This window comes from Symphodus melops (assembly GCF_947650265.1).
Source record: "Symphodus melops genome assembly, chromosome: 17".
Lineage (NCBI taxonomy): Eukaryota > Metazoa > Chordata > Actinopteri > Labriformes > Labridae > Symphodus > Symphodus melops.
In genome coordinates this window covers 22,688,095-22,715,186 of record NC_136707.1, presented here as the reverse complement: position 1 = coordinate 22,715,186, position 27,092 = coordinate 22,688,095, and the positions used below count along the sequence as shown (strand labels likewise).

General features: G+C 45.8%; 3 protein-coding genes across 4 annotated transcripts; 2 read left to right on the top strand and 1 right to left on the bottom strand.

Moving 5' to 3' along the window:
* Positions 1 to 306: 306 nt before the first annotated feature.
* sgsm3 (small G protein signaling modulator 3) lies at positions 307 to 11,197 on the top strand. Its single transcript, XM_079367031.1, has 21 exons — positions 307 to 542; positions 4,402 to 4,489; positions 4,677 to 4,762; positions 4,978 to 5,041; positions 5,989 to 6,200; positions 6,292 to 6,399; positions 6,808 to 6,951; positions 7,037 to 7,232; positions 7,340 to 7,485; positions 7,586 to 7,819; positions 7,903 to 8,085; positions 8,266 to 8,421; positions 8,520 to 8,574; positions 8,647 to 8,696; positions 8,791 to 8,943; positions 9,037 to 9,107; positions 9,515 to 9,563; positions 9,687 to 9,772; positions 9,864 to 9,986; positions 10,131 to 10,191; positions 10,455 to 11,197. The coding sequence occupies exons 2-21, from the start codon at positions 4,483 to 4,485 to the stop codon at positions 10,536 to 10,538; spliced, it is 2,268 nt and encodes a 755-aa protein (XP_079223157.1). The 5' UTR covers positions 307 to 542; positions 4,402 to 4,482; the 3' UTR covers positions 10,539 to 11,197.
* Positions 11,198 to 11,802: 605 nt separating this feature from the next.
* gtpbp1 (GTP binding protein 1) lies at positions 11,803 to 18,588 on the bottom strand. 2 transcript variants are annotated; one of them, XM_079367032.1, is made up of 14 exons: positions 18,106 to 18,588; positions 16,086 to 16,197; positions 15,761 to 15,941; positions 15,486 to 15,669; positions 15,234 to 15,398; positions 15,026 to 15,149; positions 14,764 to 14,878; positions 14,542 to 14,686; positions 14,243 to 14,425; positions 14,011 to 14,146; positions 13,654 to 13,832; positions 13,408 to 13,566; positions 13,130 to 13,180; positions 11,803 to 12,762 (listed from the first exon to the last, which is right to left on the bottom strand). In XM_079367032.1, the coding sequence occupies exons 1-14, from the start codon at positions 18,298 to 18,300 to the stop codon at positions 12,643 to 12,645; spliced, it is 2,049 nt and encodes a 682-aa protein (XP_079223158.1). In that variant the 5' UTR covers positions 18,301 to 18,588; the 3' UTR covers positions 11,803 to 12,642. The 2 variants fall into 2 exon arrangements, with proteins under 2 accessions (XP_079223158.1, XP_079223159.1); XM_079367033.1 differs by lacking the exon at positions 13,130 to 13,180 and having other exon boundaries at positions 18,106 to 18,587.
* Positions 18,589 to 22,977: 4,389 nt separating this feature from the next.
* lgals2a (lectin, galactoside-binding, soluble, 2a) lies at positions 22,978 to 26,760 on the top strand. The gene is made up of 4 exons (XM_079367060.1): positions 22,978 to 23,092; positions 25,391 to 25,470; positions 25,801 to 25,972; positions 26,173 to 26,760. The coding sequence occupies exons 1-4, from the start codon at positions 23,084 to 23,086 to the stop codon at positions 26,317 to 26,319; spliced, it is 408 nt and encodes a 135-aa protein (XP_079223186.1). The 5' UTR covers positions 22,978 to 23,083; the 3' UTR covers positions 26,320 to 26,760.
* Positions 26,761 to 27,092: the final 332 nt, after the last annotated feature.

Genomic DNA, 27,092 nt, shown 5'->3' with positions numbered 1-27,092 from the left:
CAACAGACGGGGCAGGTAACTGCGTGGGGCCCCAGACCAGTAGGGGGCCCCTGAGGGGTCAGAAACTTAAACCAAAGCAGTGGCCTAAAATGTGCAAATAAAGAGGAATTATCTGTCTTTACTGTCTTTAGGAGAAAGTTCTGTATTATCGGACCCAACCAGACGGTAGAATCAACTCTGGTTTCTCCCCCCCAGTTTCTGTCCAAAGCTGAATTAATGTGTTTTTCTAGGTGTAAATTCCTTTTTCCTATTATTCCGATGTAAAATGAACGCAGCATATGTGTCGTGTGCCTACGTCATCTTTTTCTTAGCGGATGGATTTTTTCCGTGAGAGGTGTAGTTCCGGGATGAGGACCTACTTTTCAGGATAGGAAAGGGGAAAAAACCCGTTACGGGTGTAAGGATACGTCGGAGCTCCACGTCGTGAGCAGGTGCACAGCGCACGGAAGTCACAATTACGAGGCGAATGATGGCTTAACGTTTTATTCACCGACCGAAGACACAAACCGTCACTCCGTGTGTGTGCGAAGAATAATGTGACGGTAAGAAAGGCTGTCAGTGTCATGTTCACCGTTTAATGTCAAACTGGAGCGTAGCATTTAAGGCTAACAGCTGACAAGTGAACACATCACATGTTTCTATCTGTTCCGAGTTGTCATTGAATGTCTCACTGCACGTCTCTATGTGTGCATCATGTATTACATCACTGTGTTTGATAGTCAGCCAGATGTGTCGCTTCCGAAAAAAAAGAGGAAGTAATGCTCATTTTGTTGTATTTTTCTGCAACTGACGTCAGCAGTGGTGTGACGTCACAAACAGTGGAAATTCAATTACCTGTGGGGATAATGTGTGCACTCACAGTAACTGATAACTTGATCAAGCCAAGTTTAGTGTGCAATCTGTTGGAAATTAAAAAAGATAGTTTTATAACAATTAAAAAATACAGCTGGTTGTTGCAACGTGTCATCAGATGTCCTGTAATGTGTTACGGTTAAAGACTTCATGGGAGGGAGGAAGAGCATTTTATTCTTCCTCATTTCCCACCTGACATCTACTTACTTATATTAAAGTATCTTAAAGTTGATATATATTTTTATTTAAGTCAGAGGTCGGAGTGTCCAGGATTGTCAGGTTAAAGTGGAGGAAGTCACTGTGTGTAATTGGTCTTTCGCTCCATTTTGATGCATTACTCTTTAAAGTCAATCTGAACAGTCCCAGTGTGTGCTGGGTAACTCGTATGTTCCTGCTCCAGCTGACCCCCCCCCCCCCCCCCCCCCCCCCCCCCCCCCCCCTCCTAAAACTGTGAACTGTTGATGCTGGAAGCACTGTGTGCAGGAGTTTGCTCATAACTCGATTTTTAAACAATAATTGTCTTGGTATCTGGGTTGGCCCATCAGATTACAAAGTAGATTACAAAGTGGGCCCATGCCACCCGAGCCCCCCTCTGTGGACCCGGACCCGGACCCGGTCCAAGCTTCAGACACAACGTCCTCACAGTCCTTTTCTCTGCAGAATGATGCTTCTAGAAATGTCGTATATTTCAGTCTCACCTTCAGTAATTTAGTTTAATAAATTTTTTTGTTGACGTTTCAGCTTTTTGATTTGTACACAAACAACAACAAGCTTTAAAAGTGACCAATCAAATCAATTCTAGATGTTAACAGAGAAACATGGGAGAATGCCTTTCTCTATTTCCTTCTTCTGTACCTGTCCTTGAGGATGGGACGTTCCTGTGTGTGTGTGTGTGTGTGTGTGTGTGTGTGTGTGTGTGTGTGTGTGTGTGTGTGTGTGTGTGTGTGTGTGTGTGTGTGTGTGTGTGTGTGTGTGTGTGTGTGTGTGTGTGTGTGTGTGTGTGTGTGTGTGTAAGTGAACAGAGGGCCGTCTGTCATTACTCCTCCACAGCTCACTTAGCGGGCCGTGAGGCCGAGTTCGTGTGACATGCTCGTCCGTGTCGGTGGCGGGTTCACAGCATGAGTCACCATTGTTGTGGTGACTGTGAGGAGCGGCTGGAGGAGGTGTTTGGACAGGAGGGGAGTCGGTTAGTCGTTGTTTTTCTTGAGGCTGGGTGTTGACCAGTGAGAGCAAACACAGGTGAGCGAGGCCACGCCCCCACGCTGGACGATATTCTTCTTCTTTGTTCTGGAAGGAAAAAAAGCTCAAACTAAGATCGAATGTTCTCTGATTGATGATTTGACTTCTTCAACGCTGTCCTCAATCTGACACGTCAGTCGTCTCCGTGCAACAGTCTGCAGCCGAGGTTTATTGCTGTTGGTTTTCTTGGTAATTAAACTTTCAGTTTGTTGGAAGAGAGCGATTCCAAACTCCCACTTTTCTCCTCAATGACACACACAAAGTTACACACAAAGCTACACACAGAGTTACACACAAAGTTACACACAAAGTTACACACAGAGTTACACACAGAGTTACACACAAAGTTACACACAGAGTTACACACAAAGTTACACACAAAGCTACACACAAAGTTACACACAGAGTTACACACAGAGTTACACACAAAGTTACACACAGAGTTACACACAGAGTTACACACAAAGCTACACACAGAGTTACACACAAAGTTACACACAGAGTTACACACAGAGTTACACACAAAGTTACACACAAAGCTACACACAGAGTTACACACAGAGCTACACACAGAGCTACACACAAAGCTACACACAGAGCTACACACAAAGCTACACACAGAGCTACACACAAAGCTACACACAGAGTTACACACAAAGCTACACACAGAGCTACACACAGAGCTACACACAAAGCTACACACAGAGTTACACACAGAGTTACACACAGAGTTACACACAGAGCTACACACAGAGCTACACACAGAGCTACACACAAAGCTACACACAGAGTTACACACAGAGTTACACACAGAGTTACACACAAAGCTACACACAGAGCTACACACAGAGCTACACACAAAGCTACACACAGAGTTACACACAGAGTTACACACAGAGTTACACACAGAGCTACACACAGAGTTACACACAGAGTTACACACAGAGCTACACACAGAGCTACACACAGAGCTACACACAGAGCTACACACAAAGCTACACACAGAGTTACACACAGATGGAGCCTGGACATGACTTGGCCTCCCTCCACACCTGAGATGGATTTCCTCTCTCTCTCTCTCTCTCTCTCTCTCTCTCTCTCTCTCTCTCTCTCTCTCTGAGTCGTAAACCCGTCCTCAGATGTGGCGTGCTGGCGCCTGGCGTGAATGCTGCTGCTGCTGAGCGTCTCTTTCAGGATGTTTGTGTGCGTGTGGTCACATTTCAAACAGTGTCGCCCCCCCTCAGGACACTCTGAAAGAAAGACTCCACATCTGTCCCTCCTTAATGAAGCTAGGACCTGTGAGACGGAGACGTGTGAGCGTGCAACAGAACTTATTGAAGAGCGTGCAGAGTACGTTCTGGCTGCAGCACGCTCACTGGAACACGCTGAAGAAGAAGCATGTGACGTTCATGCATGAGGAACATGACATGTGCATCATAGCCTGTCATGCTCGGCTCATAATACTTTCTTTCATGTGTATACATACATATACATACATATATATATATATATATATATATGAAGCTTCACAAAGCACGAGCAAAACTGAGTCAAGACTTCCTGACACCCTTCTGATCACAAACTCTTCCCATCCCAACAGAAAGAATGTTTGTTAATGTAACACACACACACACACACACACACACACACACACACACAGAGTGTGTCATGTGGTCATGGGAGGAGACGCCCTCTCTCTGTGTCTCTTCGCTCATGTTTGAAGAAGGAGCCTTGATTTGTTGAGGGCTTTAGGATTCATCCTGCAGGTATCGGTGTCGTTGTTTTTCAGTCAGGAAGCTCCCGACTCACTCGGCTGATATTTACAGGAGCAGCTCAGACGGTATCCGGAGTTTCTCCTCCAGCCTCCTGGTATTCATTCTGCACAAAGTCAGACTGCGCTGACTTGGAGAAGGTGGCAGGATCTAATCGGGAGAATTCACCTGGAGCCAGTGGGAGGGGCATAGACTGTCTGCACGCCGTCTTTACCACCTCCGTGCTCTGATCAAACGTCTGCATTCTGTTTCCTGTTCTCCTCCATCTTCTTCTCCACCCTTTAAAGGACAGCGTTCTCATCAGTCTTGTACAGAAGACCTCGTTGTTTCAGCCGAGTCGTCTTCCCCTGAGGAGCGATCCTCCTGAAAATCTCTGCATGTTTTCAGGAGTGCACATGTAGAAAGTGAGGGAGACATCTTTAATAATATTTAACTCCTCCACACGAACTACTCCAACACTTAGTTTGCTATTATGTGTTTTTTTTCCCCCTACAGTTACTCACCAACCCCCCCCCCCCCTCTGTTTGTCCTTTTCCAGAGAAAGGACCATCTGCTGACCTCCTTTCTCCACAGTGACTTCACTGTTTGCATATCCAAGTTTTTCACTCATATCAACACGATGTCAGGTAACGACTGCTAAGACTAAAGAGATCTTTGTCCAAATAATTCTACTAATCATCTATAAATCCTCGCTGACCTTGTGTTCATATTGAGTTCAATAACTGTCAGATAAACAACTATTTTAATGTCATAATCACTTGAGCTGCTTTCTTGATAGTGCTGTCCTAACACCTGGACGTGTCTCTGTTTTAGGGACCTACACGCCGGCCCCTGGCGGGCCTTTCTCTGCTCTCACCCCGAGCATGTGGCCCCAGGACATCTTAGCCAAGTACCACCAGGTGAGGACGGGGACTTCCTTTAACTTCGAGCGTCTAAAAATAAAAGAGTAACATGTTTGGAAAGATGTAAACTCTCAGTGAGGGGACAGCAGGAAGTAAAAGTCATCTGCTGAGCTCGATTTCACGTGAAGTCATGTGATCTCCGACGCTCCGAGGGGCGGCTCTGTCCTCCGTCCTCAGCGTCCTCTTTAACTCATGAACTTTTGTCTCTGCAGAAAGAGCCGTCAGAGAAGCCTGAAGTCCAGTACGACGAGTTTGGCTTCAGAGTGGACCCTGAAGGTAACACACGCGTCTGTGCTTTATCCGTTTTTACACACTGGTTAATGAGAAGTCTAGAGGTCGCCCTTGAGCATCATGAAACCAAAACACCTCCCTCCTCCTCCTCCAGAGACAAACCTCCATTTACAGACGACATACTCAATGTGTCAAATGTTCCAGTAAGGGAACCAAAGACGTTCCTCTGCTGGTGGGAGAAATTCACAAAGACTCTTCATACACAACAAAAGCAGAAAATATTCTGTCAAACACATCGCTGGATAATCGTTGTTTATCCAATGTGGGCAGTAATTTATTCTTCAGAGGTTTAAATTGACTCCAAACAAAGTCAGCAGGTAGCGTTTGGGCACAGTGTGTGTCTGCTAATGAAGCCGGTCTATTTTTAACTCTGTTATTCAACCACTTCACTTCACTCATCTTCTTTCCATGTGTTATGTCTCCTGTCCTTCAGCTTTCCAAGCCACTTTAAAGTGTCTGTTTAAATAAGTTCTTACATTTAGTTAAAGGTGGAGTCAGTAGCATTGTTCCTTACAGCCTGTAAACACGTCATACAAACGTGGCCCCGCCTCCTCCTGGCCTCATCGCTCTCTGCAGGACCTAGCGTTCACGTTTACTGCTTCTAGCTACACTGCACGAGCTAATGCACGCTAGCACAAGCTAACAGCCGGTGTTTTTGAACAAGCTTCACTTGCTTGGTGTTTCACCTCACTGTGATTATATTTCCTGTTCTTTGCTGCTACGTCCACGTTCGTCACATGTGCGCACACACCAGTAACGTCCCGCCTCCAGCTGCTTTGTTTGGTTGAGTGTGTAAGTCAGTTTTTAGGAAACACCTGCTGACTCCATCTTCAAGTGTTCTAACCTTCAAACTTCCTCTGGAAGGAAGCGTGACGCTGATTTGATATCATCAAAGAGAAAACAAACATTCATATTTATTTGTCCTGACTCAGATGATGGGAAGGTCCGGTCCTGGCTGGGTACTGAAGGTTCACCTCAGCGTGAAGACCCCCAACAGCGACTGCGCTGGCAAGCCCACCTGGAGTTCACCCATAACCACACGGTGGGCGACCTGACCTGGGAGCTCATCGATCCCGTCCTCCCTCGCTCGGAGCGTCTGCGCTCCCTGGTGCTGGGCGGTATTCCTCACAGCATGAGGCCACAGGTGAGCAGACTTTTTTTTTTTTTTTCCAGCTTTGCTGATTTCCCGTGTGTGAAGATGTCCGAGGTGTAAAGACGTCCGTCTGTCCCGTTAGCTGTGGATGCGTCTGTCTGGGGCGCTGCAGAAGAAGAGGACGTCAGAGATCTCCTACAAAGAAATCATCAAGAACAGTTCCAACGATGACAACTCCACAGCTAAACAGGTGAACTTCAAGCGTCTAAACACTTCTCCTCGACATCACGCCACGCTTCACTGAATCACATTAAAACAGTCTTTGTTGGGATATTAAACTTTAAATACTTGTGCATGGCTTTCAGCTGTCCTTTTCTAATAAAAGTCAAACGTGTCTGTACTCGGCGTACGGAGACGTTAATATCTTCTGGCGGGTTTCCCGTCCTGTCATTCGACGAGCGGCGTTTGTGGGGCTGCTGGCATCAAATGAAAGATCGAAAAGCTGCGTAACCTTTTTAGAGTTTCTAGATTGAGCACGGCCGTGATATGCTCTGAAGTCAAAGAGAACTCCATCCCAACTCTTTAAAATCCTCCTCATAGTTAAATGAGGAGTTTGCTTCTTCGTTATCATGATACCTTTTTGTTTTCCGTCCCTCAGATAGAGAAGGATCTGTTACGGACGATGCCCACCAACGCTTGTTTCAACAATCTGAGCAGTGTGGGCGTGCCGAGGCTGAGACGGGTCCTGAGAGGCCTGGCCTGGCTTTATCCAGACATCGGGTACTGTCAGGGCACGGGGATGGTAAGAAGAACAGAACAGACTTGTAGCAGCGCCTTCAGGTTTGCACGTTGATTCTGAGTTCCCTCGCCCGCTCGCTCGCCCTCAGGTGGTTTCCTGCCTGCTGCTCTTCCTGGAGGAGGAGGATGTGCTGTGGATGATGTGTGCTCTCATCGAGGATCTCCTTCCTCCCTCCTACTTCTCCTCCACCCTGCTGGGAGTCCAAACCGACCAGAGGGTTCTCCGTCAGCTCATCGTTCAGTACCTGCCGGCCCTCGACCGCCTCCTGCAGGAGCACGACATAGGTAGAGAGAGAGAGAGAGAGAGAGAGAGAGAGAGAGTACTCCCTGCAGACTTTGAGGTTCGATCGATAAAACACATGGTATATTATTCGTCCTTCTCTCACATCCAGAGCTGTCGCTGATCACGCTGCATTGGTTCCTGACATCATTCGCCAGCGTGGTGGACATCCGACTGGTCCTCAGAATCTGGGACCTGCTCTTCTACCAGGGCTCACTGGTGCTCTTCCAGGTCACACTGGGCATGCTCAAGATCAAGGTATTTCACCTGGAACACCTGTTTGAAGACTCTTGTTCTCCATGATGCTGCTGACTCTTTGTATTAATTGTCTTGACCTGTTTTGGTTCCCGGGCCTCAGGAGGAGGAGCTCGTATCGTCGGAGAACTCTGCATCCATCTTTAACACTCTGTCGGACTTACCGAGCCAGCTGAGAGACGGACCGGCCGTGCTCGGGGAGGCCATGAGGCTGGCAGGTTCTTTATCTCAGGAGACCCTGGAGGCCCACCGACACAAACACCTGGCCTACATCCTTAATGAACAGACGCAGCTCAACAACGGGAACAACGTGACCCTCAACACCAACCTCAACAAGGTCAACAACAGGGGAATCTATGCGAAAGAATCAGACTTAAAAAAAAAAGGCAGATGATGTATCCTGTGTTTGTTTGTGCTCAGGTGGTGAGGAGGCAGTCGCTGCGCAGGAAGTCCACCCTGAGCTCCCTGCTGTTCGGAGAAGACGAGGCGGAGGCCCTGAAGTCCAAGAACATAAAGCAGACCGAGCTGGTGGCCGCCCTGCGAGAGGCCATCACCCGCACCGCAGAGCACTTCCACTGTCTGGACCCGCGTCACTCCAGCACTGTGAGTTCACCTGCTGCGGCTCACACACACACACACACACACACACACACACACACACACACACACAGAGCCTCGAGACGTGGCGAGGCGTGAGAACACGTCAAACACGAGGAGGCCTCACGGGACACGCCCCTTTTTAAAGGGTTAAGAAAACCATAAAAGTACTTCCTGTCTGCGCAGGACCTGACGCCCGACTACTCCATGGAGAGCCACCAGAGGGACCACGAGAACTTCCTCGTGGTGTCTCGCACGCGACGGAGACGTGCGAAGGCGCTGTTGGACTTTGAACGACACGATGACGATGAGCTGGGCTTCAGGAAGAATGACATCATCACGGTGAGTCGTGACTCGTGCAGAGATGCTCAAAAAGCCGAGCTCTCCTCGCTCGCTCCTGACACGTGAACACTCTCTCTCTCTCTCTCTCTCTCTTTCAGATCATCTCCCAGAAGGACGAACACTGCTGGGTCGGCGAGCTCAACGGGCTCAGAGGTGTGTTGATGCCGTCTGGACGTCTCGCTCTCGTTGAATCTCGTTTGACTTTCATGATCTCTTTGTGAACAGGCTGGTTTCCGGCGAAGTTCGTGGAGATCCTCGATGAAAGGAGCAAAGAGGTCAGAAGCTTTTTAATCATCCTTTAAATAATTCATACTGGTCTCCATGGCGACTGGCTCACCCTGCAGATCTCCCTTCCATCCACTTCTGCAGTATTCATTAGCAGGCGACGACTCTGTGACGGAGGCCGTGACCGACCTGGCCCGCGGCACGCTGTGTCCGGCTCTGAAGGCGATATTTCAGCACGGCCTGAAGAAGCCGTCCATCCTCGGGGGGCCCTGTCACCCCTGGTTATTCATAGAGGAGGTAGGAGAGCTTTCACTCACACTCCTCACTTCTACAAGGTTGTTTTTTTCAAATTCACAGATGGATTTTTATTTTATTTTTTTCGTCCTTCAGGCGGCCAGCAGAGAGGTGGAGAGGGACTTCAACTCGGTGTACTCCAGACTGGTGTTGTGTAAAACATACAGGTACAGTCCTCGTCGTGGTTCCTTTTTCAAATTCATGTCTGACATGAAAACATTTAACGAGAGACCGGGGATAAATGACGTCCTCCGTTTTGATCGCTCGGTAAAAAAAAACCTCGTCTACATGCAGATTTTCATGTACTTGTAAATATAATTTAAAAAAAAAGGCCAGACATGGTCACACTACTTGTTTAGATTAAAAAACAAAAAAAAAGCTCAGGGGTGCCGGTTGCCTAGCAGTGGGTGCCGGCGTCCCGTGTGCAGAGGCGGTGGTCCTCCAGCAGCCCGTGACAGAATAAAAGAGCTGCAGGAATCCGATCCTGTTCACAGTTTAAACGCTGACTGTCAGAATAAAGATCCTGGTGTTCCACACATCAAACAGCGACGTGTTGTCTTGTGTTTGAAACCAGGTTAGACGAAGATGGGAAAGTCCTGACGCCGGAGGAGCTGCTCTACAGAGTAAGTATGAACGTTGGTTTCCTCTCAGCCTCCACCGTGGGTGAACGTGTGTTTAGTGAGGCGCGGCCGGGTGAGTGCATGTCATTCAGAAGTGTGTGAGCGCCCTCTGTCTGTCGTCCTCAGGCAGTGCAGTCAGTCAACATGAGCCACGACACTGCACACGCTCAGATGGACGTCAAGTTTCGGTCTCTCGTCTGCGTCGGACTCAAGTGAGTTTCAGGACAGATGGACACAAACACACTCACACACTCTGCTGATGCTAACACTCCCCCCCCCCCCCCCCCCCCCCCCCCCCTCCAGTGAGCAGGTGCTGCACCTGTGGCTGGAGGTGCTGTGCTCCAGCATGGCAGCCGTGGAGAAATGGTACCAGCCGTGGTCGTTCCTGCGCAGTCCTGGATGGGTTCAGATCAAGTGTGAGCTCAGGTACTGAAGTGGATGCAGGTGTTTCTTTCCATGTTTACATTAATTGCAGTTGATTTCAAACACACACACACACACACACACACACACACACACACACACACAGATTCTCTCCAATAACCTCAATGATTGTTTTGGTGTCCTCAGGGTCTTATCGAGGTTCGCCTTCAGTCTCTCCCAGGATTGTGAGCTACCCGACAAGAAAGAGGTGAGCCCATCGTTCTATCACTCTTACATGTAGAATGAATTTGATGCTCGTGCTCTTTCTGCACTTTTCATGGTTTCAGTGAAAGGTTTTTTCCATCAGCCATCAAAGACGGGATGCATTTTAAAAAGTGTCGTTTTGTGTTTGTTCAACATTAAAAAAAGGAGCTGCTCTCTCTCTCTCTCTCTCTCTCTCTCTCTCTCTCTCTCTCTCTCTCTGTGGTGAAACGTGGATTCATGTCTCTCTTTCATTTTTGCATTTTCCAGGAGAAGGAGCAGAGACCCCTCAAAGAGGGGGTGCAGGACATGCTGGTGAAGCATCACCTCTTCAGCTGGGACATCGATGGCTGAACTCGCCTCCAAAAAACAACAGAAAGAGCCGAGTCCGTCCCTGACCCGCGTGTCCCCCGTCTTACCTCCCGTCTCCTCACCTGTTCTCTCTCAGTCCTCAAGCGGACCCTGAAGTGAGGGACTACTTCACAGACCTTTATTTGTCACATCACCTCTGAGCACCGGACAGTGTCGACACCCTCGTTGTTCACTTTCAAGGCGTCTAAAAGCAGCCGCAGTTTGTTTATCTGAAGTCTGTGCAGGAGAAAAGAAGCAGAACGCATTCACGTCAGCGTGTTTAACCCGACGATCCTAGTAGACGTATTCCTCGGGCTCTTCTGCTTCCTTCAGTGCATTTATGTCGTGCAGAAATCACTGTCTTGCATTCGTTGTATCAGTAAAGAAACGTGACAGCACGGTGAGGGTCTTTGAAATAAACCTTAGACCTCGAAGACCTAAACAGACATGGATGCATTTTACTTTAATATCATGAATCCCACAGATGGAAGAGCTCGTTAAATTCTAATGTTGCACACGCCAAAGAAAGCCTTTTCGAGAGGCGAGGGTGAGCGGGACGACGTGCACGAGGCCGATAAATCTGTTAGTGAATCTACAGCTGATATATGTTGCAAACGATTCTTAATGTTTTTGTATATAAAGTAAACATATGATGCTTGTAACTACATGTGCCCTGTATCTGGAAAGAAGACTATATATAGATGTACTGATTTTTAAAGTGACCTTTAGTTCTGACTAAAAGTTGCACATGCATCAAAAAAGACTGGACTTTTATTGATCCTCCTTACAATGCAAACATTTTTTTTTCCACATTTAAAAGCAAGGTTGGTCATTTTCCTTCAGATCCATTTTTTCAGGATTTAGGTTGAAACAGTTTTTAGGTCCTGACAGAAATTATTAACTCTGAAAAAGGAACAAAGAAAATCCATCATCTGAAACAGTTTGTAAGTCTGTAAAAACGTCAACCAATCAACACGAGGCACCAATCTGATGAACCAATCACACGTCTCCCTGCTCGCTCTCTCCCCCATGCATGCACGAGCCCACACTAAGCATGAGCTGAGGTCGGCTTCTGGACCAATGGTGCTCGTGCATGTATGTGAGGGGCGTGGCTTTTGAGGGAGCGCGGAGGGGAGGGAATGCCACTTTCATTAAGACTTCAAACATGGTGTTCATGAGCCGCTGTCAAAGTGACGGCCCAGAGGACACGACACAGTGTGAGCTCTTAACACGCACAAACAGAAGGAGGAGCAGCAGCGTAGAAATGTTCAGTAAAGTTTGTTTATTAATGGTCAGTTTTCAGCGGCAGAGTATTTAAAATGTCACAACAAGTTTAACAGCAACAGGCTTTGAATGCATGATGGGAGTACTGGAGATACAAGCAGCACTGCGAGCGGTGCACGTGGCCTCACGATGAGCCGCTCCCTGGAGTGGCGAGATGATGGAGCTGCGTTCATGTACGATGGGCGTGAGGTTCGGTTCGGTTCGGACCGGGACGGAGGAAGCGTGACTGATTCTAAGAGCGAGAGTGAGCGCAGGCAGAAAACGGTGAAACAGTCCAAGAGGGAACGTTTGCCAAATAAATAACTGACGGTTATAAAATGTTTACAGCTTATATCTTCCATATATCTAGAATTTAAAATCACTATTCGCCCTCTTGCTACATTCACTGATGATTTGCATACATTTTTTTTTTTTTTTTTACAATGGCATCTTCCCAATCCGAGCACGACTAACGGCTAATTTACACAAGCAGTATAAATAGTACATAACATGTTTTTCATTGCAAATAACAAAGGGAATGCATTGGGGGGAGGGGGGGGGGAGTTCCTTTAATAGCTGCTCATTTTGGTACTGGACTCTTCTGAGGTTTGGCCTCCCTCCCTGACACAGACACGGAGATTAGAGGAAGATCTGGAAACTTTAAGCCATCAGGAGTAAACCGGCCCCTCCATCTTTAAAACTTCCTAAAACGTAAAGGCAGCTGCACTTTGGGACATGCTCCCTTTGTGTTCCCTTTTTAAAAAAACAAACTGCTGTAAAAGGCTGAGGAGTGAGGGGAGAGTGTGCAGACAGCGTCATGGAGGGTGCGATGAAGACACTTGGTTTAGCAGCCTGCCGGTCCCGAGGACGAGGAGGGGGCTGCTGTGGAGTTGCTGTTGCTGTTCTGGCCTTTTCCTTTGTGCCTCTGACCGCCTCTCCTCCTCCCGCCTCCTCCAGACTTTGGCTGCGACGGACAGGGAACAAAACAGCTGTTAGGACTTTCACAAGCTTCAAGGAATTAACCAGGTCACATGACCACGTAGTTTGCAGGGTGGGAAAGGACTGAGCACGGAGAAGAAGAGGGTCAAAAGGTTTTGGTTAGTGTGCGCGCCGCCTCCAAGCCCCTTACCTTTAACAACCTTTCCTTTAAACAAATATGACCGATTCTATTTCTTATTCTGTCTCCGTCTCTCGCACATAAGTGGAAGAGTTAAAGATGGCCGCCGTCACGAATCAAGGTAAATATCTTTGACCAATCTGCGGCCACATCTAATCGTCTGACATGCGAGTTCTTCACTTCCTGTAATCATATTTATTTGTCTCTTTTTTACCTTGTTCTCTTTGTTGCCCTCCTTTATCTGAGGGTCTTCATCTCCCTCCCCCTTCGCAAGCAGCCACGCAAGCACAGGAGAGAGAGAGAGAGAGAGAGAGAGAGAGGTGAAGGAGTGATGTGGAGCGACAAGGTTTAGGGTGGAAAAGGGAAATATAATCCAGGATTGAATTAGTGACGGGTGATGTGAATAAGAAGAGGAATAAAAGAGGGAGGAGAAAAACGGAGGGAGTGGTCAGAAAAAGAGAGGACATGCTGATGCCGGTCAGTGTTTCCCACCTGTTGTGTCAGCGTTTGTCCTGCGGGCGGTGCTATCGTCGCCGCGTCGTCTCCAGCCACTGAGCCGTCCTCTTTTCGGAGCGGCGCCTTTTTTGTCGACTGCATTTTGATTTGAGGAGGTTTGGAGTTGGACGGCATGTTGTTGGTGGATTGTAGCAGCTGTGAGAGAATCAGCATGAAATGATTAGCACAGCTCGGTGATGACGGACCGACCCGCCTGTGTGACGCACTGTGACCTCTCTCTACCTTGGTGATGGTGCCCACAGCTTTGGTGCGTCCCTCTCTGAACACCAGCCTCTGGTCGCAGTGCAGGTACTCGGGGGTTTTGATGAAGCGGAAGTGGACTGAAGCCTTGTCGCCCGTCCTTAAGCAGTCTCTGTTCATGGACAAGATGGTGGCCGTCTGCCTGATGCTGCCGCAGTGGACTGAAAGCGGATTGGATGAAGTCAAACGTGAGTCATCGGTGGAACAAAATGCCTGATTTCATTCAACTCTTGGCTTTTTTTTTATTTTTTATTAAAGGTCCATCATTAGGTGGGCTTTAAATCTACACACGTGTTTGTTGTACAAAAGAACGGAGCATCTGCGCTCTTCATTACCCACCCATGGCCTGGTATCTGGGGGATATCGTGGTTGGATGATGCAGCACCAGGATCTCGGCCTCAAACTCCCAAGTTGCCTGTGGGCACAGCCTGGGCGACACCATCACCATGCCTTTCCTTATCGACGAACGCTTGATCTTCACAGAGAACACGGACGCAGAGAGGAAATAGTTATCAGCACATTCACACTTTGATTTTCTGCAGATGATTTGCCTTGAAAAGGTTTAAAATACCTTTTTGAGAGCGAACGACGCCGTCTGACCCCCTCTGACCTCCTTCACAGGCATCCTCTTGCGATGGATTGATTTGACGGCTATAGAGATGAAGCTGCCCAGGGGGTCCGGCCCGAGTAGCATCGTGTCATTGAGACGTATGAGTCCACGTAAAGTAGTTCCTGACACCACCGTTCCGACTCCCTGACACACAAACACAGCGAGTGCTTGAGATAGTGTTTGGTTACACACTCAGTTTTGACCTGTAAAATTCAATCTTTACGTTTTTGATTCTCAGAGTGAAACAGCTGAAGAGTTACCGGCACGGAGTATGTGTCGTCTATCTGAAACTCAGCGGGCTGGTCGTCCCGGTACGAGGTCCTGGAGGACAGCAGGTTCAGGAACATCTTGAGCAGGTCCATGTTCTCTCCGGTCACGTTGGAGATCTGAAAGATGGGACACATCCTGGAGGGACACGAGAGCAGAGGTTACTCAACCAAGGATCCCAACTCTCGCTCTGAATCTGAACAACGCTCTCACACCTCTCGGAGCTGAAGTTTGAGGCCGTCACGATGACGTCGTCCTTGTTCTGCACCAGGACGGGGATTTTCCGACAGCCGGGGGACTTGAGTAACCTCTGGAGCAGCTTCAGTGTCTCTGTTATGAGCAAAGCAGGAAACGAGACTTATAACCACAAAACCTGAGGAGTAACTTTTGAGTTGTTGATGTTTTCGTTTTCATGCATTTAAAATCTGTAGAAATGGTCAAATGACATCAGACAGGAAAGTGGAGCGTGTCTCTGACCTTGCAGGATGTTCGCTGGACACATGTCTATCTTGGTCACCACCACGAACACAGGCACATTCAGGGCTAAGGCCAGACCCAGATGCTCCTTGGTCATCCCTACAATTCCTGCATTACTGCCCACCTGGGGAGGGGGGGAGCAGAGCACATGTTTAGGAAACATGAGGGAGGGGGGGTGTTTGTTTTGACGTTGTGGAGGATTTCTCACCATGAGCATGCAGAAGTCAGGCAGGTGTCCGGTCATCCCAAACACGGTGGTCTTTAGGTATTTCTCATGGCCTGCCAGGTCGATGAAGGTGATGACCTTGGAGGACTTCTCACAGATTTTGGTCCAGTCAAGACTTCCTCCATGGCTGTCTGGTTTGTTCACCACCTGAGCCGGACAGAGAGGGCGGGGTCACACCTTTAACCAATCATTCTTTGGCTTCAGGCAAGGTAGACCTTTCTACTCTTCCCTCACCTGCCCCTCCTGGTCGAACCCCAGGATATCATTTCCCACGCTGCTGGTCCTCCCGCTCTCCATCTCGTGCTTGTGTCTGAAGAGTTTCTGGCGAGCGAAGCCTCTGCCGTTATCCAGCTCCCCGTGGGTCAACACTCCCAGGAGAGTACTCTTACCAGCGTCCACGTTGCCCACCACAGCAACCCTGAGGCAGAGCGACGCACCGACACATCAGCCACACAGCAACCGTGTGGAACAAAAGAGATCTGAAGCACGACACCTGTCGGAGCACCCACCTGACCTCCAGGAAGTCCAGCTCTCCCACACGTCTGCGGATCAGATAGTCACGGACCAAACCGGCTGCCTCACTGCGCTCCCGGAGCGGAATAAGGTCAGCATCGATTTGCTCACACATGGAGTGAACCGTGGCTATGGAGGCCTCCATGTCCTTCTCATCCAGACCCCAGTCACCGCCGTCTAAAGACAAGCAAAGATCACCTTATACACTGTCCACACTTAGAAACGAGGGACACGGGGTCATAGCAAAGAGCTCGACAGAAGTGAAGAAGCCTTTTGGGAAGAGGGCTGAAACATTGGAGCTCCAGTTTGTGTGTTTCTCACCTGAGCCCATCCCGACCACATAGATGGTCTCCCCACATCCCTCCTCCATCCTGTCTCGGAGCTGGCGAAGCAACGAGTCGTACTGCTCTCCATTTGGGCTGACAAGAGCCAGCTATTGAGTCCATGCATGTGGAAGAGAAGACGGAAACACAGGTGAAATATAGTCAGAGTTATCAGCCTGGCCGGATGAAGTTTGGTGAACAGTGCAGAACATGAAGCGGCCTTGATGTTTTCCATCATTTCACACACCTCTCATACTCAAACGGTGAGCCGCAGTGGAAAATTAACCTGCAGGGAATAGAGAGTTCAAAGCTGCTCCGCACACACAAACACAGCTGTCTCTCTTCCCATGAAAAACTTCAAGGATGATGCGTCACGTAAACGCAACTCCCCGATGACCTCAAAAAAAGAAGAAGAAGGAGCCGACTCGTACCACAGGACGACTGCTTCAGTCAAACACAACGTAATAAATGTTGAACTAAAGATCATACACCAAGATTGACTAAACCAATAGAGCTTTACAATACAACACTGTGCATACACGCTGAACTCAAGCAGAAGGAAACATTCGTCCACTAGATTTAAATAAAGGGTAAAGTATGCGGCTTTATTTGAATAGCACGTCACGCACGAACACACACGTACATGAAATCATACAATGTACTTTTAAAGACATGTAAACGATTAAAAGCAATCAGATTACATGAGAATAACTTAGTGATGAAGGCAGGCAGCGTAAAAGCTGTGACTGGGGGGACCGTACTCAATAGATCTGAGGTTTCTGCTGGGTTGGTAAGTTTTAAACATGTCAGATAAATATTCTAGGCTTTTACGGTTCAGTGTAAAAATCTATTCTGAAACTAACCAGGATCCAGTGCAGAGATTTTAGAGCCGGAGGAGTTATGTGCTCCATGTTTTTGGTAGCTGCAGCAGTTTATTAAATCCAGTTAGATTACACCGTTACAATACTCAACCTTACGTCACATATAAACAAGGCGCTGTCCGCCGCTATCAACGCCATGAAAGTACGCTAAAGGATGAAATTGATTCAGGTTTAAATTCACCTTGATGTTAGGAATGGCTGAAGATGATCCACAATGACGCATGAAGCTGACGTTTAAAGTCAAATGTAAGGACAGAAAAGTAAATACTCCAGAAAAGTTCAGATACATGACAACTTGATTTAATTACTGTAATAACTCAATGTTTTTTTATGGAAGAGGCGGACACAAAGTGATGAAAGGACAGGACAGGAGGTGAAGAAGGACAGCCTCCCTGATGCAACAACATGAAACCTGTACGCAGGGTAATGTCACAGTACTGTAAAGTGAAATGTGACCCTTCAGGATCCAGCCCATGTCATTATCTGATTTACATACCAGCAGCTTTCTCCAACGACTTCTCATTTAAAAACAAACATACTGCTGTTCCTCCTCTATTGACTTTAACACTACTTTAAAACTGGAGTCAAAATAAGAGTGTTTGTCTTCTCTGGAGGGTTTAACCTTTGGACAGGTGTTTAAGAAGGAAGTCTGAACATGTAGTTGGACAGGAAGTTATCCAGCAGCAGGCTCACTTGACAACAACAACAACAGAAGGTGGTTTCTCTGCATTTCATCAGCCTGCCTGTGTTTATGTTGGGATGCTAACACACCATAAAAAACAAACAAACACTGTTAGGGTTTCTGTTTGACTTCCTTGTAATTATACCTGACTTTAGAGATGAATACAATCCTCCCATGTTGACATGAACAGACCTTCATATGGTGCAGAGTGCTGCTAACACTGACAGATGATGGGACTGGCGTTAGCCACCGTTAGCTATTTGAGCTAACGTTAGCATAAGGAATATCGCTCATGAAAAAGACAGTTAAGCGTAATATTGTGGTAATAATAATAATAGTGTGTAATAATTGTGTAAAAGCGTCCTACTTTTGGTAATTACGTTGTTATAAATAAAATACTATTGCTTTATTCATTCATTCATGACCAGAAGGAGCTAACGTTAGCTTAGCTGTACCTTGTTGGTGAAGTCGACCGCGCGCTCCTCGGGCTCGCCGTTCATCATGTACCCGTCATCGAAGCACTCATCGCCGCTGTCGTCCCCGCCGCAGCCGCCCCGGTCCGGAGCGAAGATGCTCGCCGGGACGAGCGCATCGGCCAGCATGGAGCCCGGGGTTAAACCTGGCTCATGCGCCGCTGCTATCGATGCCATATTTTTTTATGCCAGCCTTGCAGAGATAAATAACAAGCTGAAGTCGCACTGACGGTTAGATACCACACACACACACACACACCTCACAGTAAACACACACACACACACACACGGTGCAACCTGCACGTTCACGGCGGTAAGATGAAAGATGCTGCAAAGTCTCAACAACACACTGCGTGTTTATGTCTGCGGTAGTTTTGCATTCAAGCCATTTAATAATAAAACCCTACCACCAGTTTATCAATATTCATGAGGAAGGTGTGTGTTTACTTCTTATTCACCAATAGTGCTTCAGTTGTTATAACTACATGAGCAGCGGACCAATAGGAAAGAGGGGGCGGTTCATATGATTACCTGCTGTCTTAAAAGTTCATAATGCTGCAATCACCCTGTAATAATCCTGTGTTACAGATTACAATCATAAAATAAACAGGCGAAGCAAGTATTATAACGTTTATGATAGTTTGACATTAGGGCATAATTAAATCCAGTAATTCTTTTTGCATTACTCATCAAACTTTGAGAAATATAGCATACCTGCTGGATACTAAATCCAAAAATATTGATATATATTGGATTGGTATATCAATACTGATTAATATATATACTACCTGCTGGATAATACAGCATACCTGCTGTCTTAAAAGTTCATAATGCTGCAATCACCCTGTAATAATCCTGTGTTACACATTACAATCATAAAACAAACAGGTGAAGCTACTTTTTAAAAATGCAAAAAGAAAATGAGTATTTAAAACCATCATGATTTTTTTTCTATCTGAGTTTCTTAATAAATACATATATAGAATACCAAGTATTATAACGTTTAAGATAGTGTGACATTAGGGCATAATTAAATCCAGTAATTCTTTTTGCATTACTCATCAAACTTTGAGAAAAGGCACGAACAGAAGTGACATAATACTGAATTTCCTGTGACTTTCATCATACTCAAGTTTGGACAAACAGACTTTTATTTTTCCTGTAAGGATCTATAGGGTTCAAATATTGGAAAACAAGAGCCAAACAGGCAATACACAATATACTTAATGATAATGGTAAATGTCATAGTCTCAAAGATGAGTAGTTTAAGTGCTGTAATTATTATTATTTTTTTTTTATGGCTGTTTGAGATATGATGACATGAGTTGTAAGCTGTTTCCTTGTTTGATTCTTCTCCTGGCTGTGAGACCAAAGTATTCATGTTAAGGTTTATTAGTGAACACAACACAGTACTGTTTAGTTCAAACTCTTGGATGACAACAGTGCAGACAAAGACTTCATCACATAAAGAGAAAAGGAGGTTTATGTGGTTGCTTGATGACGATCAATAACAGAAAAAACGTGAGATTTCTTTACTTGAATCCAGAAAACAAGTCAAAGAGACGTCGTCATCAGACAGGCAGCATCACTAGATAGATAGATAGATAGATAGATAGATAGATAGATACTTTATTGATCCCGAGGGAAATTCAAGAAACACTACTCTTCATCATGAAAATAAAACGATAAAAGAAAACCTTCAAAAGTCAAGGACTGAGTGTTTCTAGAGTTAAGCACTGTACAATGCGAGCCACCAGACAAACAGATGGCCCTTCATATTTATATAAATGTAAATAATGTAGTGTTGAAGTTACCTTCCATGTCCACTAGAGGGCGCTAAACTCTAATGTCTCTAACTGCAGCTGAGCAGTCAGCTCCACCTAGTGTCCACTCAGTGTCACAGCAGCTGCTGTACCTCGCTGATCATTTCTGTCAGAACTTTAATAAAACACTCAACTTCCAAAGAAACAGCAGCTAGTTTTCACTGCAGGATTTGACCTTCATAATGCAAAGGGTCATTTTGTTCCATAGTTTGTTTGTTTGTTTTTTAATCAACTCATAAACACAAAGTCCAACACCAGTTCTGTACAGATAATCCAATCATCAAATAATGTCTCTTATCAACAGTTAAAGTATCCCTGTATTTCCTTAAAGCATTTGCAGCATGCTCTATGTTTATGATATAAGCTGAAGGGAAATTGGGAAAAACAAATTAAAAGTAGTTGTGTGTGTGTGTGTGTGTGTGTGTGTGTGTGTGTGTGTTCCTCTGATTATATGAAAGGTCGCTGTGTTGGTACATCTGCTGACTGTCTTGAGACTGGGGTTTTGGGGCGAGAGGAAACATCCGATCTTTTGATGTAAGAATCTAAATCTGCAGGCGACGACCCCGATAAGAGATGTAAGTATCTTCCCAGACACACAGTGTTCCTCCAGAATTCAATTAAAAAAAAAAAAAGAGTTATTATCCAGTTAATAAAGTAATAAGGGATCGAGCGCTCTGATACGTCAAAGGCCAATTATGTCAAAGCTGGCACGCTGCCCGTTCTGTTGGGCACTGATAGATGGCAGCTGTTCAATAAGAGAACAAACCCTGCACTGTTTGTCAGGGAATATTAAGCACTAACAGCTTTTTCAAGTTCCACACATACACACACACATGTGCAATAGTGTCTCTGTGAACTTAACATAGAAACCGATGTGTTGTTGGTGACCAGCAGACAGACAGGTCACATGTCTGCACGAGAAGCCGTCACAAACACTCGCTGTAACCTCCTTTTACACTCCTTCACAGACACGTGTTTTCAACCTTCAGGTAACAGAAAACTAAGTTATCATTGTGCGTGACATAAAGAAGGACGTGAACAATAACATTCCCGTTGTTATACATATTACTCACATAGAGTTTTAACCTCAAAGCTGATTGGTTCATTCATGGACAGGTGCAGAGTGGGGATCAGTGAAAATGTTATATTTGTATTTAAACGGATGCCATGATGTTTGTCCTTTCCTTAAAGTAACATGATGGAGGAGATGTGTCTCTATGGCGCCCGCCGAAGGTCTCTAAATGTAACTGCACGCACAGGGAGTTGACACAGCCAGCTTGGTGTCAGAGTTGCAGCCCACTGTTTGACAAAGCTCTCACCTTGGTGTCTAATATTCACTCTGTTCTGGCTTTTTGCTTGGCCACTCTCTCTTCTTAGAGTCATCGGTCACTTTCCTCTTCCCTGCCTTTCTTTTAAGGTTTATTTTGGGGGTTTTATTGTCTTTATTATTTCAGAGATAGAACAGGGGAAAGAATCAGAAATCCGAGGGAGAGGGTGGGGAAGGAGCCACAGGTCGGATTTGAACCCGTGGCCGCCCCCTATAGGAAGACCACAGCCTCTGTACATGGGTGGCGTGCACACTAACCACTATGCTACAGAGACAGGTTAACGGGCTTCTTTTTAGCTGAAGGATGGGGTGTGTATGAGGGGTGTAAAAGTTCGAGGGTTAGCGTTACGTGCTGAGCGTTCTCCAGCATCAGCAGCTTATTAGTGACCGTCAGGAGAGAAGAGCACTTCTGAATGACGCTGGTGGAAACCTGACTGAAATGTCGTGCTCATCTAAGACAGATGGAAGCTAGTTAGCAAACACTTTTTCTCAACCCTTAAGAAATAAAAGACCATTTGTATACAGACCTGCAGCTCTTAGTGAGAGAGGGGTCAACACTTGTTTTTGCAGCATGTTTAAAAGAGGACAGACCCAGACCGAGTTATTGCTTATAGAGAGTAGATGTGGACCAGTCTGTAACGTTTTTGAGCAGATTAGTGGGTATTATGTCAAGGGAAGTGGAAGATGAACTAGCTTACAAATGAGATCATTGTATGGTTGAGGGGTTGCGGAGAGTGATTTTGTGTTTCTTGTTGTTTTCATGTTGTATTTGTCTTGACTGGGTTGGAAATCTATAAGCGTTGCTTCTGCCATCCCCCTTTTCAAACCTTGTTGTTGTTGTTGTTGTTGTTTGCTGTCTGTTTTAAGGTTTGAAATAAATGACTTGATTTGAATTGAATTGTAAACTGAATGTTTTAATGCCACCTGTTTTTTTTTTTTGTAAAGAGGCCGTTGTCACATGTTTTCCTCGTTTAAAAAATAAAAAAAGATCAGTGCGCTCGTCAACATCGGACACTGAGATTTATCATCATCCATTCACTGAAACGTCGACGTTTAAACCACAGAGACCACTTGACATAGACCGCGTGGACGACAGGAAGAAAACAGACACTGACATGTGCTTCTGGATTACAAATAACAGACTCTGTGTCAGGCGTCTGCATGAGAGGCAAACAGGCAGTGACCAAGCATTTTAGACAACCTGGGATGAGGAATTTGAACTCCTCTTCTTCACGTCCGTTCTATCTGAATCAAATGTGGCCTGTTGCTGCCTCTGAGTCAGAGAGAAGATTGACTCAACATTTCTACACTTCACTTTGTCCTATTTTCATTTCCCCACTGAGGATTACTTTCGCTCCATACGATCTCACATGTGCTATATACACACACAGTAAGTGGGCATTAAGGTCGTTTCCTGTGCAAAATATTTAGCTGTCTCCCTGGCAACAAACACATTTCTATTTCTCTGCACACTGACTCGTGTTCCCTCTCGCAGTCAGACTCAACAGCAGCAGATCACAATGTGACAGTCCGATGTCAACACATGTCATGTCACTGATCAGTTTGCTTCATTATGCTCTGCAATCACTTGTTAAGCACTGGATTTATTGTCAAGTTAGTTATTTTCGATGCATTACTAAACTTGTACATCATTGGTGGATGGACAGGAAAGGCCTGATTGTATTGGCTTCTTGACTTGTCACTCTGCCTGCAGGACACGCCCCCCCACTGTATATATCTTCTTGCCAGGGTGAGGCAAGGCCCTGCAGCACTCCCACTCCTCCTCAGCTGACTAACCCAACCTGCAAAGATGAATCAAGTAAGTATCTTTCCGACTGGCTGTTGATTTTTTTCACTGTTTATTTTTATGTTTCAAGCCGTTTGAGAACCTGTTTTAAAGAGTGGAAGTGACAGCTGTCTGACATGTGCCAGCTCACATTACTGTGTACCAACGCTGATCAAACTGCACCAGCTAAACTCTGCTTCATCTGAATGTCTATTCGATTTAAAGAGAGTTGTGTTTCTTTTAAATGTGTAGTGAAAAGATTTGTGTGATTTCCTTTTATGGTCAAAATATTCAACAAACTGCTCAAGTCTCCACAGTTTAACTCATCCACATACACGCCTCCTCTACACTGCTGCAGATGCATGACAATGAGGTTTTAACATTCATCCTGCACTCATTTACTCTAAATCGCCTGTTTACATTTGTCCATTCATTCTGATCACCTCAATCTGGAGCCGAGCACAGGCTGCAATGCTTTTCTGCTCTCTCTCTCTCTCTCTCTCTCTCTCTCTCTCTCTCTCTCTCTCTCTCTCTCTCTCTCTCTCTCTCTCGACTCATAAACACAGTAGATTGCAACAAAGGCCCTGTATCATTCTGGCTTTTCGTTGGCTGCAGGGCTGAGCATGTGTTTGGAAAGTAGACAGCTGCAAGGAGCATCGGGTTCACGTCACGTACTGTAGAAGGACCAGAGAGAGAAAGTCACCGTGAGGAGGCTGGAGAAGTTTTTTTTTTTTATAGTAAAGGAGTCTTCAGTGTAGCTTTTGTTAAAGCTCTGTTTCATATTTACATTGTGAATTCCTGCAGGATGATCGGATCCTTCTGGGTTTAATATCGGAGTTTGAAACTGTTTGTGATTGGCTCTTTCGTTGGCTGCCAGGTTTGCCCCCCCCACCCCCATCTGTGAGGTGTGTCCCTGAGATAACACACTGTGCAGATTCCTTGAGGTCGCAGCGTCTGCCAGCTCCGTCCTCAGCCGCTCCCCTCACAGCTCGAGCTTCACTGCTGTGTGTTATTCACACACTTTAAACTCTAACATGGAAAGAATGTCGAACTCCCGTCATTCTATTTATACATCCGCTTCATTTTAACGTCATGGTTTGGTTTCTTCAACTCTGCATGTATCACCTCATGTTCAGCCACATTCAACACACAGCAATAATGACAGTGTGGATGACGTGTGTGCTGCATAAAACTCACACACGTGATTTGGTTTCAACACTGAAATACAGTTTGCTATCAAGACCAACAAACTATTACAAAGTCACAAGATTGGTTGAATATTTTCTCAAAGCTACAGAAGCCCCAAGGGGACACACAATCATGCATTATTGTTTCTGATATTTTTCTGTGATAACAAGTTAAGTTTGGTCATTTTCTCGAGGTCTCGACCTCTCTCTCTTTTGATATCTTGTTGAAAAAAAAAATTAAAAAATTCCGCTGAATTTACCTAATGAGGTAAATTCTCAAGATCTCGAAAAATGACTTAATCGTATTCCTCGACGCCTGAATACGAGTATTGTTTTTCCCGAGATACGTTGATAAATAAGTTGAGATCTCAGGAAAATAAATTCAATTATACGTGCTGTCACGAGGAAACAGAGTTACGTGAAATGTAATTTATGCTTCCGTACAAAACAGTCTCAGATTATAAAACACAGCTGACAGAAAAGAATGTAAACACAGCTGTAAATCAAATCCCTCTCATTGGTCAATAAGTGTCTGGTCGTGCTTCGTTAACTGTTTGACCATGTTGTGAAAATCGTGAATCCTCAGAGGGCGGCGTGTTTTTGTTAACTGTCATCTCTTCCCCCGATACATCACGAGCCACAGCGACTGAATGGTAAGCAGCAGTGATCTGTGTTTCACAACCACAGAATCGATTGCTCAAGTATGATTTTCTATTCGTGGCACAGCTCCGTATTCCCCTGCCACATGTACAGTAGCTGCAGAGCTGAGCCTTTCTGCTGCGCTCAGCCTTTCTTTCCATTGTGCACCTCCATCCGGTTCAGCACTTATAGGAAAAACTGACTCAGTTTAACAGTTGTACCTCGTAATTTTTCAACATTTAGCCTCTGCCAAAATCTGCAGAAAGGAAAAAAAGAAAGTAGAGGACAGAGCAGACGTTTTGCAAGCGGTCGGTCAATGGGAGGATAATTGAAAACACATGTCAAGTAATTTCTGAAGGATGAAATGAGTTGGCTGAGGCTGCGCACGGTTCTGTTCCTTGCCCGGAGCTGCAATAATGATTGGCTCTAGTAAAATCCAGAAGTATTTATTTACACACAATAGTGTTTTATATCATAAACCCTGTGCCTCTTCTGTTCTGCACAGGGAATGATCATCAAGAACATGTCCTTCAAGGTCGGGCAGACCATGACCGTTGTAGGAGTCCCGAAGCCTGACGCTACAAAGTGAGTATATGATCTTTATTTAATGAGACTCAAAGTGACAAAAGAAAGAAACACTCTGTTTTCTAAATGTCTGTGCCAGTCTGGATTTTCCTTGTGGAGTGCAGTCACTGGACTAATCAGGGTGATTATTTATTGACACTGCCACAGCACAGAGATGTAGGTGTTTGATGAGTTATCTTCCCCTCGGTAATGTGGGTGTGACCAGGCTAATAGTAAGCAGATGAGAAGCAGACACAGCTGTTTCAGGGTTCTGTGCTGAGGGCATCCTCTCTCCTCCGTCCTCCATGAGAGGCCACGATTAAACAAGTAAATATTGACTCTGTGCCACAGTTTTGCAGTGAACATCGGGCCCGATGAGAACCAGTTCACGATGCACCTCAACGCTCGCTTTAACGCTCACGGAGACGAGAACGTGGTGGTCTGCAACTCTTACCAGGGAGGCACCTGGTGTGACGAGCACCGGGAGGGGGGGTTCCCCTTCGTGCCTGGAGAGGAGTTCAAGGTGAGAGTTCCTCCTGAGTGGATCTTTTAACCCTGCAGGCATGACATCACACTGATTACTTAAACGTCAATCAATCAAGTCACACTCAGTCGATGAACTGTTTGCACATACATCTTGCTCAAGCTGTTTTCATCACATCAATCATGAACGTTTTAAATAGAACTTGGGAGACATTCAGTTTGACATTTTGTGCCTTGCAGATCGTCATCGAGTTCACGCCTGCAGAGTTTGTGGTCACTCTTTCAGACGGCTCTACAATCCGCTTCCCCAACCGCATCGGAGCTGACAAGTACTCCTTCGTCAGCTTCGACGGAGAGGCTCGCATCAAGAGCTTCGAGATCAAGTAATTCTTTAGTTTCCCAGTTCAGCTCTAGATGAATTCATCACTGTCAGATCACTTATAGCCTCAGCTTTAATCTCCCCGAGTACTTTACATGGAGATTTAGTATAGTGCCTTAAATGCTTACCACACGAATATGCAAGACTTCATTCTTTTGATATGATAAAGGCAAGCACTGCAAGAAAGATGGGTAGTTTAGCTCCACAGCTGCACAAACACACAGTATAGTGACTGCAAACACAAAGTCATCCCCGAGGTCATGTCATCGGACTGTTGTTGGATTTTGAAGTTTGCAGAGTTAAAATAAAACGTGACCATGTGTTCAGTGGGTGTCTTGAAATGCTGCACGCTCTCCTGTTTTTCCCTCCCAGACATTCCAGATTTATAACTATACGAGTTTAATGCTTTCTTTCACATCATGCATTAAAGCATTTCTTGTTTCCATAAACATGGACTTCTGTGATTCTTTAAACCTTGTTTCACAGGTGCGTCATGAGAACGCTCCTTCCACCCTCAGTGAGCGAAAACAAATCCTCTCTGTGCCTTTCACTTCAGCTGCTAAATGTACCGTCATTTACCCGGCAATAATTCATCCATATAAATAATAAAACCAAACTTGACCACTCTTTGCAACCACAGAAATGCAAACGTTATTACCATGCAGACGCTATATTTACACGACGGCTGGTTCCATATTTGTTGTGACGAATTATTTTGACCTGCAGAGGGAACAACACAACGTCAATCTTCAAGAAATCAAGTCAAACGGACGCTGAAATG